Raw genomic sequence first — 13,499 nt, 5'->3', positions numbered from 1 at the left:
GGGGTTGGTTCTGGGACCAGCACACCACAGACAGAGGCGGAGCGTGGGCCCAGGGGCCTGGAGGCTTTTATTTCTTGGCTGGTCCACAGGGCGGTAGGTGGGCCCACTACAGGGCCACCTCGGGGCCCACCTCCCCAGGCCCCTGACCTCTGGCCATGTCTGCCTCCCTCTGCTCCCGCCGCTTCTTCCGCTGGAGCAGCCGCCGCTCCCGCTCAAACTCCTTCATGCGCTTCACGTAGCTGGGGGCAGAGCACGAGAAGGGGCGTCAGGCCCCCGGGCGGGGACGTGGCTGCCCCCGTGGCCTGGGAAGCTGACAGGACAGGAGTGGGCAGTCTGTGGCACTCTGGGGAGGCCCTTGTAGGGAAGACCTGTGTGCTGTAGTTTAAGCCTGGGGTCCCCCCACCCCCTGGTGGGGGTTTGGGGCGGGTGTGGGGCTCACTCGAGGTGCTCGCAGTAGTCCCAGTCGTGCTGCTCGTGCTTGCAGGCCAGGAAGTTGGGGAAGCTGTCCCGCTTGCACTTGAGCAGCTGGATGAGGTAGTGCGCGCAGTAGTCCCGCTGCTTTAGCACCAGCTGCGCATCATTCATCTCCTGCTGAGTGGCCACCATCTCTGCGGGGAACAGGTGGGGCTCAGCCAGGGCCTGCTGGCTGGGGCATAACTGGGGGGGGGGGCATCACAGCAGTGAGACTCAGGCAGGCCGTGTGCTGGGGGCCACAGTGCAGGGGCACCCCCATCCATGACTTGGTGGCAGAAGGCAGTGGATTTTGGCCATCCTCTGACAGACAGGAGTGCCATTCTAACCTGCACAGAGGCAACCTGGGCACTGAAGCCCAGACGGGAAGGGTCCCTCTCCCGCCACCACCCTGGGTACCTCAATATCCACACTAGATTCTTGCCTCCTCCCAGCCCCAGATCACCCTCCAGACAGCCCCACCCCACAGCGCCTGTGCTCAGGAACACCCTTCTCCCAGTACTCCCCTCTGCCTGGTGCTGCCGGCGCCAGGCTCTCTGGGGGACCTGGATCCCAGCTCTGTCCTCTCAGTGGAGGGAGGCATAGCCTCTCAGGGCCTCAGCTTGTTCCCCTAAGGAGTAGACTAACAGTCCCCAGCTCCAAAGTGAACCGAGCTACTGTATGTAAAGTGCCTAGGTGCTGGCCTTATGAACTAATAACCCTTGGTCCTGGTGCCCCCACCCACCCGATAAACCCGTCTTGGGTGAAACCAGCCTATATGAGGCCGACTGGGGCTGTTAGAAATTGTGGGCACACACCCCAACCCATACCCGCTGTGCCAGTGTTCTTGAGCTCCGTCCCTACCCAGCATGGGTTCTGAGTAGCCTTCCTGCAACCTCAGGGCACCCCACTCCCACCTAGCAAACTACCCTGACATCTTTCCTGGTCCTAACTCCTTACCATCAGCATCAAAAAGTATCCACTGCTCACATGCCACCCTCCTGCGCTGGCTCCTCTCCCCTCTGCTTCCCAGCCACGTTTCTGTCTCACTCTGGCCCAGGTCCTCACTCCCACTGCTGCGCCCTGCTCTTGGCCAGCTTCCCTACTCTGCCCCAGCACTGCCCACACACTGGCCCTCTCCAGAGCCAGTCGGGACCCCAGGACACCGCTCTTCCTCACCTCAGCTTCTTGCTTCTTTCTAGAACATTCTCTTCCTGTGTTTCCCCTCCGCCACACCCTCCCCAGGCTTCCTCCCATCTCTAAGGCTGCCTGTTGGCTTCTGGCAATTTTTGCTAAAAGCTCTCTGCTCATTCTAATCCACAGCTTCAATCTCCACCCAGTAGACAGATCAGCCCCAGCTTGGTCCCTTCACCCTCAGCTCTTCTAAGCCCCAGGCCTGTGTCCACCTGCAGCCCCCTGATGGTTTCCATGCCAGTGTGGTGCCACTCACTGCTGATGCTCCAGCATAATTGGTCAGCAGCCAGGATTTATCGGGCACCTACTGTGCGTGAGGCATTGGGGATACACTAGGGAACATGCCAGACAACGATCACTGCTCTTGAAAGGAGACACAGCACAAACAGGTAGAGCTGGAGCGCTGCAGGATGTCTGGCAATGCTAAGTGTTAGGGGAGAAAATAAAACGATTGGGGGACAGCGTAGGGAGGTGGGTCACAAATTTACATGGAGGGGTCCCTCAAAAGGTGGCATCTGAAGGTGAGGGAGTGAGGCACGCAGACACCTGGGGTAAGAGCATTCTCGGTAGGGAAACAGCAGGTGCAAAGGCCTTGAGATGGGAGGGCAGGTGGGCTGCCCCAGGGATGTCAGCCAGAGCATGTGGTGGTCCGAGCTGGGGGGAGGCATGGGCTCAGTACAGGAGGTAGGAAGCTCTGTTTTGGACCTGCTGAGGGCAAGGTGCCCGCTAACATCGAGTGGAGATGCCAAGCAGGCAGTGAGGTCCATGAGTCTAGGGTTCAGGGTTAAAGCCCAGCCGGAGATAAAAACTCCAGCACTGGCACACAGAAGGAATTTGAAACCAGGGGACTAGTGGAGACTCAAAGGGAGCAGTGGGAGGGAGTGGAGACAGAAGACCCATGGAATGGGGCACCTCAGCATTTGCAACGCAGGGAGGTGGGAAGGAGTTGTGGGGTCTTGGAACCAGGTGAGGAGGGGCTTCCAGGAAGCGGCAGTGACTAGCTGTGTCTGATGCTGCTGCAGTGGAGAACTGATACTGGAGTGGATGTGGGGCGGAAGCTTGACCAGGCCCTGTCTTAGGACAGAGTGGGGAGATGCTGGGGGGGGGGACAGGAGGTTTCAAAATAGGAGAAATAATAGTGTATTTGCATGTTGATGGGAAAACTGATGTTGCGAGAGGGGAGAACGGCGTGGGTAGCCCTTGGGTAGGTGAGAGGATGGGACAGAGGGCATCAACAGGGTTCACCTGGAGCAGGGGCTTAACTACAGCAGAAGCAGATCATCTAGAGGAAAAGGAGAGAAGAGGGAGTCTCGGGGTTCTTAGGAAGCAGGGATGAAGAGCGCCCAACAGGGCTCTTGGCTGCTTCTGTTTTCTTAAGAGGATGCAAAGTGGCTAGCTGAAAAGAGGTGCTGGAGTCTGAGAGAGAAGGCGTGGGACGGTGGTCTAGAGGGGAGCAAGAAAGAGTGAAGGGTCTGGGGATGAGACAGGAAAATCAGCAACAGGGAGGGTCAACTGGAGACCAGGCAGGGAGGTTGGGTGTTCTACTCCCCTGATGTTCAGCTGCATCAACATAGGAGCCAAGGAGAAGCACTGGCTTTAACCTGGCTTTTGGTTAAGCAAGAGAGAGGAGCGGGGGCTGTGGGTGTTTGCAAAACTGATTATGGGCAAAGCAGGGTGTGAGGGGCAGTGGTAAGGGTTAACGTGGTAAGAGGTGGACGCACTGATGGACTGCAGGTTCAGGTGGGGCTGAAGCAACTACCCAGGAGTTGAGACACTGGAGGAGTCTACCTCCCAACACTTTCCCCAATCCCAACCTCTCTGCACTACCCCCACCCTTAGGGGTCTTCCTATCCAAGTCATCGCCCACCTGGCAGCCATCGCGACCTTTTGACAAAGCAAATCTGAGTGTCCCTCCTATGCTTAGAAACATAAGCTTTCCCCTCTCCTTGGTCTTCGTGTGGTCAACTCCTCCGCATCCTCCTCCGGTCTCGCTTCCAGTAACAGCCTTCTGGAAGCCCGTCTGGATACTCCGAGGTGCCCCCAAACCCCCACAAGATCCGCCAGGTTCCATTGTTTCCCCCACAGGGCTGTGAGTTCCCATTCGTCAGTGCCTGCTGCCTCCTCTGTGCCCAACCTGGGACTTGGCCCAGGACTGGCACTCCATATGCTTGTAATATTAATACATAATATAGGGATGTGCGGCGTAAGCCCTACTTGTATTTTCTCGACCATACCTAAAAACAGCAGTGACATCTGGACAGAGGTACAATGAGCACATCCCTTCCGTATCAACCCTCCCATGGCTTCCCCACTGTCTCCAGGACTATGCCCAGCTGCGAGCGTTAGCCCCAGTATCGCCACTCTCTTCTGCCCCCGGGCTTTTTGCTCAAACCGTGTCCTCTGCCTGAAATGCCTTCACACTCAGACAAGGTCACGCGCGTCCTCTAAAGTCCTCTGGGCCGAGGTCAAGGTTGAACCCAGATAACCTGGACACAGTATATGATGCTCGAGCCCAGCCGTGCGGACCCGCAGGTCTAGGGTTCCGGCGCCCGCGCCCCACTCCCGCCGGCCACGCCTGCGCACTGGGCCTCACCGCGCTCCTTGCGCTCGGGGAAGCCGAAGTCGGGCGGGAAGGTGGGCATCTGCAGGGGGTCGGGCTCCTTCGATGAATCGCCCAGGTAGCGCCGGGCCAGGTGCGCCCCCATCGTTGCTGTCGCCGCAGGCTCCTGCGGCGTCCGGGGTCACCTAGCTCCTACCCGGAAGCACTACCCCTTCGTCAGCCACGGCTTCCGGGTTGCGCAGTCCGCGGCGTAGATCATAGAGATGAACGATTCCGGAGGACTTCAGCTTCCTCTGGCGCCACCTGGCGTTCCGGCCGAGACGGCAAGGCTCGCGCCCCACTCTGCTGATCGACAGAGGGAGTTACCCAGCTTCTGAAAATGTGGGCAAGCTCGGGAGGTTGGACGGTGAGGGCCCGGGCTCTCCTCCCACTCTCCCTGGGAGCCCCTGGTCTCCCGAAGTTACAGCACAGATGAAAACTATTTTTTCTATCATATTCCAAAAATGTTTTTATTCTAAAATATCCGAATTTGTCATAAAAAACCCCTACACAGTACTGATGATATAATTTGCAAATATCAACAGTTTAAATACAATTATTCAAAATAAATATTTTAATTAAATTTAATTTAAATAAGCAAATAGAAGTTAGTTATGAATAAAACTGTTTGAAACTGAAATTTTAAATAAATCTGACTAAATACTTTTGTAAAAAATAAGTTGTGATTCTACTATCCCTTTAGCTGCCACTGTAAAGAATCGATATTACAGTATATTCAAGAGTATAATACTTGCTTTAATACTGCCAAATGCTTCTTGGCCTCAATATACACCTGTAACAAATGCTGTGTTAATTTGTTACTCTCTTTGGAATCCTGCACATTGGAATACGAAAGAGAAGCTGTTCAATGAGTGCTTGGCAACACTGGGAAGTGATAGGTGGCTATGCAAGATTAGATTTCATTTGACAAGGTGTTGTGGGTTGAATTGTGTCCCCTACCCCAAAATATATGTTGAAGTCCTAACCTCCCCCAACCCCCAAACTGTGAATGTGATCTTATTTGAAAACAGGGTCTTTGCAGATGTCATCAAGTTAAGATGAGGTCATAATGGACTTGAGTGGGTCCTAATCCAACGACTGGTGTCCTTATAAGAGGGAAATTTGGACACAGACATGCACACGGAGAGAATATCATGTGATGCTGGAGGCAGAGATTGGAGTGATGCACCTACAAGTCAAGGAACACCAAGGATCCCAGGCCAGGAAGGCTCACAGGGACCCCAGAGCCTTCAGAGTGAGCATGGCCCTGGTCACACCTTAGTTTGTACTTGCAGCCTCCAGAACTGTGAGACTATACATTTTTGTTCTTTCAGGCCACCTAGTTCATAGTATTTTGTTACGGCAACCCCAGGGAACAAATACACAGGATCATTTGTCTTTTCTCCTATCTAAACATGTCTGGTGCCTGAATCCTCCTCACACTCTAAAGCAGCATCTCTTTCTAGCCTTGGCATCAGCACAACCAGAATCACGGAATTCAGGTACAGGAGGGTATCAGCTAGAGAGGTGGGGAAACACTTCCTCTGGGGTGTGAGTGGCACTGATATTAAGAGATGTTATGATGTTTAGAGTTATGGTTGTTCTGTGCCAGCACTAATTACAAGATCTCAGGTGATAGTGCCGTCCCGCGTTCTTTAAATTTATTTCATGTATGTAACACGTGAGGTCCTCTAAAGCAAGCAAGATCCCTTGGGTCAAAGGGGTTTCCTGCTATTTGAGAGAACAAGTGTCCTGGATTAGAACCCTCGTTGTGTAGCCCCGGCAAGTGCCTTTAGCTCTTTGTAAAATGGAGATAATTTCTTTCTTTTCCTTTTTTTTTTTTTGTCCTGGGAACATGTTTTAAAATTTTTATTTTTTATTAAAGTGTAGTTGATTTACAATGTTAATTTCAGGTGTATAACAAACCGATTCAGTTATACATATACATAGCTTTTTTTCAGATTCTTTTCTGTTATATGTTATTACAAGAAATTGGATATAGTTCCCTGTGCTGTACAGTAGGTCCTTGTTTATCTAATTTATATACAGTAATGTGTGGAGATATTAATCTTAATGTTATAAGCATTGACTGTGTCCATTATATGAAGTACTTATAGCAGTGCTTTGCACACAGCTCTAGATAAGTGTTACTTATTATTACTGCTACATACTTTTATGAAAGGCTGTGTCAGACCCTGAAGACACAGAGGTGAACAAGAAGATAAGGGAGGGGAGTAGAGGGCATCTCTGTCCACTCACACTCAGTCCTACGTTGCGGCTTTAAATACAACCTGTGGTGAGTTAAATAGTGGTCCCCCAAAAGGTACGTCTATACCCTAACCCTTGGAAACTGTGAATGGGAACTTATTTGGAAAAAGTGCCTTAGCAAATGTAATTAAGTTTAGGATCTTGAGATGAGATCTTCTTGGAGTAACCAAGTAGGTCCCTGGACCCCCAATCCAATGACAAGTGTCCTTATAAGAGAAAGATGGAAGGAGATTTGACATCAGCAGAAGAGAAGGCACAAAGAAAGAGGAGAAGGTCCTGTGAAGATGGAGACAGAGGTTGGTGAGATGCAGCCACAAGCCAAGGATGCCTGGAGCCACCAGAGGCTGAAAGAAGCGAGGAACCAGAATCTCCCCAGAGCCTTTGGAGGGAGCATGGCTCTGCCAACAACTTGATTTCAGACTTCTGGCTTCCAGAACTGAGAAAATAAATTTCTGTTGTGTGAAGCCACCCATTTTATGGCCATGTGTTGCACGGCCCCAGGAAACAAATATACCATCTTATAGGTGGATAACCCTTGAATCTGTCTCTAGATATGTCCTCTCCCCTGAATTGTAGGTGCATGAATATATCTAACCACCGACTGGCACCTCCCTTGGGCATCTCAAACTTCACAGGCTTAGTCACTTTGAGCTGCTCTCACAAAGGCTTATAAATAATAGAAATTTATTTCTCACAGCTCTGGAGGCTGGATATCCTAAGTAAGGGTGCCAGCATGGTTGAATTCTGGCAAGGGCCCTCTTCCGGGTTGCAGACTGCCAACTTTCCTTTGTGGCCTTACATGGGGGAAAGGGGATGAACTTGATCCCATGTCTCTTCTTATAAGGGCACTAATCCCATTCATGAGGGTTTCACCCGTATGACTTAATCACCTCTTAATATAATCACATTGGGAATTCGATTTCAACATATGAATTTTGGGGGGGGGAGGGGGGAGAGGGAGTCTACAATACACACTTAAACCACACTCCTGATTTCTCTGCACTCATTCAACCCATTTCCCCCTCTGTCTCCTGTCTCGGGCAATGGCTGCTCCATTAGGTGGTCAAGCCCTAAACCTGGTAGTCACACTCAACTCTTGACCTACTTTCATTCCAGGCACCCAAATCATTGGCAGATTCCTTTGGCTCCACTGTAGAAATCTATCAAGAACACGACTCATTCCTCCTCCCTCTATGGCCACCAGCCCCATGCAAAGCATGGCCACCTCTCCAGTAGGAATGCAGTAGTCTTCTCCTGGTCTTCACCTTCCCTAATTGCTCACCCTCAGGGCGCACACATCAAAACAGAAATCAGATCATGTCCTTCCTCTGCTGAAACCCTCCTGAAGCTCTCCATTTCATGTGAAGCAAAAGCCACACCCAGCCTGAAAACATCTGACTCAACAGGTCTGGGGCCCCAGAATCTGCACTTTTAACAAGTTCCCAGGTGATGGTGATATTGCTGGACTGGGGACCAACCTTGGGAGAACTACTCACTAGATTTTCCTGTGCTGATACAGAGAAGTGGCTACAATATATTATTAAGTGAAAAAAGCAAGCTATAGAGGACAGACCAATGGTGACTGAGACTTCCTTTCCAGGGCTACCTGTCCCCAGATCATGGCATCAATTTGTGATTCTTGTGCACTTTTTGTCTCCAGGGGGCAGCATTCACATTATGGTCTTTGTGAATGGCACCCATGGAGTTGCGCAGTGCACAGCCTGCACAGCAGTACCAGGCAGCCCTGCCCTGTTCTGTGTATCTCTTCTCCTACTTCCTTTGTGCTTCAGCTGCTCACCCAGAGGCCAGAAGTGGGAGGAGACCCAGAGAGGCAAATCATAGTCCCAGCTCACTTTCCCTGAGTGAGCTTGGGAAGTGACTTCCCCTTTCAGAGACTCAGTTTACTCATTTGTAAAATGGGATCGATAATGCCTAGTTTGTAATGTTCTCAATCAGGGTCCCCACTCAACAGCTCCCACCCCCTTCATGGCTTTATTTTCCTTATGAGCACTTAGCATCCTCTAACCTGAGATCCATTTGACTTATATATCTTTACTGTTGGTCTCTCCTCTTGAATTTCAGTTCTTCAGAGCAGGGAATTTTATCTGTCTTGTTCACAGCTGTATTCCTGTACCTAGAACGGAGCTGGCCCACAGTAAGTGCTTAGTAAATATTTGACAAAAATCAACAAATGAATAAACGAATAGGGGGTGGTTTGGGGGAGTCAGTTAGATGGTTGCGCGACAAGTACTTCCTGCCTGGCACCTAGGAGGTGCCCAATACATGCTCACTACTATTACTTTCATTGGGGTCCTACTGTTTAACTAGACAGACAACCAGAAGAAGCTCCCACGACTAGTCGTTTCTTTAAAGGATGAAGCGATCCAAGCCAGGGGTGACTCTGGGTGGGTGGGGATGTGGACCATTCAGTCCTGAGGTCCCTGGACTTAGATGCTTCAGCCTGGTCTGGTCTGTCCATACTCAGAGTTGGGGACCTGGCAGCGATGCTATTAGAGTGAGGGTGATATTAGGCACCCTGTGTTGGGGTGAGGAGGGGACCGGGCCTCAGTCACCCGTGCCCCACAATCTTCCTGTTTTTTTCTCTCTACCAACCATCTGACAAGGAGACCTTCCTGTGTTTCCGCCCGCGCCCCGAGGTGCCCTCCTCATTGCCTGTAACTTCCCCGCCCTTTCTTCCTCCTTCCCTCGCCATCCCGTTCCACCGCACCCTGGGTGGCCCCAGGCAGGGTCTCTATTAGCATTTTGTGGGCAGAAAAGCCTCAGCAGCCCCAGGTGGGGCTAGGGGTGGAGGAGAAAATTCTGGGCGGAGTTTGCGCTTCCCTACGGTCCACTGAACGGGGGATCGGAAGCTCTGGGTAATTCGGTTCGGGGGAGGAGGAAAAATTAGTCAGCGTGGTGTAGACAGTCCCCAGGGAAGACCTCGCCACTGCCTGCTGGGCTGACCGATGCCACCTCTAATCGAGCCCGGAAGCTGCCCTGGGATTTTGGTGCCTGCATGACTGGCGGTGGAGGGTCGAGCGAGCCTGCAGGGGCCTGGCTTAGTCAGGGCTTGGTGGGCAAGATGGTCACTCATTCATTCAACAAGCATCTATCAGACATCTAATGTGTGATAAGATGGTGATAACTGTTAAGGAGAAATGTAATGAATGGAGTGTATGGAGAAGGGCTGGCTTGGAACTTGAAATAGGGTCGTTTCAGAAAGTCTCACTGAGAAGGGGACATTGGATCTCAGACTTCCCGTTTCTTGAAAACACCAAGAGCTTGCTGTCCTCAGGGCCTTAGCACAGCCTGGAATGATTTTCCTCCAGATATTTACAGGGCCCTCCCCCAACATCCTTCAGTCGATTTCAATTGCCATACCCTTTTCTTCTTCTTCTTTTCTTCCTTTTTAAATTGAGATACAATTGGGGTGGGAGGATGTAGCACCTGCTTAGCATGCACAAGGACTTGGATTCAATCCCTAGTACCTCCATTAAAAAAATAAATAAACCTAATTACTTCCTCCCAAAAAGAAAAAAAAAACCCTGGTATAATTGACAGTTAACATTATATAAACTTCAGATGTACCACCGAACGATGTGAGATTTGTATACACGGTGAAGTGGTCATCTGCACTGTCTAATTAACACCCATCCATCACCGCAGACTCAGAATTTTTTTCCTTGTGATGAGAACTTTTAAGAGCTACTTACTATCTGAAAACAGTGTTATTTAAGGGCATGGATCAGATACACGTTCTGTAATACATGTAAGGAACTGTTTAGAGGCAGAAGTAAAGAAGGTGGTCCTGACAGTGCTCATTGTTCAGCAGAATCAGCAGAGCATTACATCAGTAAGTGATGTGCTGACTGTTTGCTTTTGCCTGTAGAGGTGTATTTTAGGACTCGTGTGTAAAAACACGTTCTTTGGCTGTTTCTTGCTCGTCCATTTGCCAACAGTGTTACTTTAGTGAATGAATGTGCAGATAGTTCTGTAATGCAGGCAGGGAAGTATCTAGAAACACAGGCAAAGAAAAATGTTTCTAGGAAAAAAAGAAAACAACCTACTCCTTTAGCAACTTTCAAATATATCTGATCACTTTCTTAAAAATAAGCATTTAATGCCCTTCCTTTCCCTCTTAGCAGTGCGTTAGCTGCACCGCACACATGTTGATATGGTATGTTTTTTCACTTTCATTCACTTATTTTTACGTTTGACTTCCTGTCTGACCTGTGGGTGTGAATTAATTTCCAAAGACTTGTGGATTTCCCAGATAATCATTCGGTGATTTCTAGTATAATTCGGGTCTGGCCCAAGACCATGATTTGTATGATTTCCATTCAGTGATCTTCCTTACTGTTGCACCCCACCAGCCCCCTGCCACGTACATCTGATTCCTCTTTCCTGCTTTATTTTCTTCTTTTTTTTCCTGCTTATGACTATCTAACATAACTTTTAAGATATTCCTTAAATTGAAGTATAATTGATTTACAATATTATATTAGTGTCAGGTGTACAACATAGTGATTCAATATTTTTATAATTATACTCCATTGAAAGTTATTGTAAAATAATGGCTATGTTTCCCTGTGCTGTACAGTATATCCTTGTTGCTTGCTTATTTTATACATAATAATTTGTATCTCTTAATCCTTTACCCCTGTCTTGCCCTCCCCCACTTCCCTCTCCCCACTGGTAACCACTATATCTCTATATAAGATATTTTGTTTATCTATTTTATTCATTCTCTGTCCCTCTGTTATTACACTTAAGGGTAGGGATTTTTTTGTTGTTGTTCACCAGTGTATCTCTGGTACCTAGAATAGAGCCTAACACATAGTAGGTCGCCAATGCATATCTATTGACTAGATGAACAACTGAATCCCCAATCCTTATTGGGCATATCAAGAGACCTTGGCTCAGAGATGTTGTTCTACTCCCCTGAGGTCACACAGTAGGAATGGGGCAGCTCTGGGGTTGGCCTGGGCCCATGGCTTTATGCTATACCCAGTTAATGGGACTAGAGTTTGCTCCCAGTTCCTGCACACCTACTGTGTGCCAGGTCTCGCTGGATGGCCTTGGCCATGCGGCCATCACCCTCACAGTGAGACCACCCAGCCTTCACTGCATGTACCTTGCCCTAGGCCCACCCACCTCAAAGGATGCCCTTGACGGGCAGAGGTGCTGTCGGTCCTCTCAGGTGGTGTGTCCCCTCGTCCCTTCCCTGTCCCTCCACACTGACCCCCCATACCCGTCTGGAGACTGACGCTCCCTGGCTGTGCTCAGTGGGTGTTTGCTGGGCAGACAGGCTTTTCCTCCCTTCTCAGACAGGTCTCCATGTCCTCATCTGCAGAGCAGGGACAGCACACCCACACCTCCTGCAGGTTGGGGAGGCTCTGCACATTGCATCAAAGGAACAGGGGAGAGCCCAGCCCCTGGGGTGAGCTTTCTCCAGAGAGAGGGGCTGGGCTGCGGCTGCCCTCCCACCTCAACTCAGGCTGGGGCCACCCCGCTCCCCACGTGCTGGGGGGAGAGTTTCCACCCAGACATAGATTCCATCTTGTTTAAGTCACTCTTGTTCTGAATCTCTGTGACAGCCACCAGCCTAATATTCTACCTTGTTCACTGATGGGCCTGACTGGGTTTACCTGGTGTTTGAGCCAATTGGAGTTGTATTTCCCTTTACTTTCAGTGTAAAGCCCTCAAAAGGGGAAATTGGGGGTCTTGCCTTGTGGGGCACATAATAGTTTCCTATGGTTATTGTAACAAATTACTACAAATTCAATGGTTTAAAACAACGGAAATTAATTCTTTTATAGTTCCAGAGGTCAGAAGTTCAAAGTTGTTTCATGTGGCGGAAACTAGGGTGTTAGCAGGGCCACTCTCTCTCAGAGGCTCTGGTGGGACAATCTGTTTTCTTGCCTTTTCCAGCTTCTAGAGCTGCTTTCCTTGGCTCACGGCTCCTTTCTGTATCTCCAAAACCACCAGTGTAGCATCTAGATTGGAGACACAGACATGCACAGAGAAAAAGGCATGTGAAGACAGAAGCAGATTGGGGTGATGCAGCCACAAGCCAAGGAATGCCAGGGGCCCCCAGAAGCTCGAAGACGCGAAGAAGCATCCTCTCCTAGAGCCTCCAGGGGGAGTGTGGCCCTGCCCACACCTTGATTTCAGACTTTCCCCCCAACCATTTTAAATTATATATTCATGCAGTATTTAGAAAAAGTGAAAGAAAAAAATCCATGGTGAAAAAATTATCAAAAGTTTAAAGACAGTTGTGGTTGTTTGTTTTCCTTCCAGCTTTACTGACATATAATTGACCATTGAAATTGTATACATGTAAGGTGTACCAGCTGATAACCCAATGGACATCTCCATTGTGAAATATTCACCATAACCAAGCCAGTCAGCATATCCATCACCTCACAGTTACCATTTCCTTTTTAGTTTTTCTTTCTTGTGTTAACAACATCCAAGATCTACCCTCTTAGCCAGTTTCAAGTACACAATACAGTCTTGTCCGCTGTAGTCATACTGTGCTGATTTTCCAGAACTTACTCATCTTGCATAACTGAAACCTTTTATCCCTTGACCAACATCCATCCATGTTTTTCTCCTCCCCCCAGCCCCTGTCAACCACCTCTCTGCTTCTATGAGTTTGATTGCAAAGAGAGCAAGGGCAGAAGCAGGTGGGCCAAGGTGGAGACTATTGCTGTAATCCAGTGGGAAAATGATGATGGCTCAGACCAAGAGGTGAAAAGGGCTTAGATGCTGGACATGTTGTGAAGGTAGGCCCAACCACAGTTACTAGCAGCTTGGACATATTTCCAGTTATCTAGGGTCTTTAATAAACCACCCCAAACTTAGTGGCATAAAATAACCACTTTGTTCTGCTTATGCATTCTATGGGACAGGGCATGGTCGGGACAGCTTTTCTGCTTCACAGAGTCTAGGGCCTCGGTTGGGAAGATCCAAAGGGCTGGAGGTG

At 49.6% G+C, this 13,499-nt stretch overlaps 1 protein-coding gene across 1 annotated transcript; it reads right to left on the bottom strand.

Annotated features, from left to right (window-relative positions):
* Positions 1-39: 39 nt before the first annotated feature.
* Positions 40-4,424, bottom strand: NDUFB7 (NADH:ubiquinone oxidoreductase subunit B7). The gene is made up of 3 exons (XM_006173027.3): positions 4,238-4,424; positions 440-608; positions 40-239 (listed from the first exon to the last, which is right to left on the bottom strand). Exons 1-3 carry the CDS (start codon positions 4,347-4,349, stop codon positions 107-109), a joined length of 414 nt encoding a protein of 137 aa, XP_006173089.1. The 5' UTR covers positions 4,350-4,424; the 3' UTR covers positions 40-106.
* Between the last annotated feature and the right edge of the window lie 9,075 nt (positions 4,425-13,499).

Source organism: Camelus ferus, chromosome 22, assembly GCF_009834535.1.
Source record: "Camelus ferus isolate YT-003-E chromosome 22, BCGSAC_Cfer_1.0, whole genome shotgun sequence".
Taxonomy (NCBI): Eukaryota; Metazoa; Chordata; class Mammalia; order Artiodactyla; family Camelidae; genus Camelus; species Camelus ferus.
Note: the sequence above shows the minus strand (reverse complement) of the source record. Positions and strands in the feature narration are given on the sequence as shown.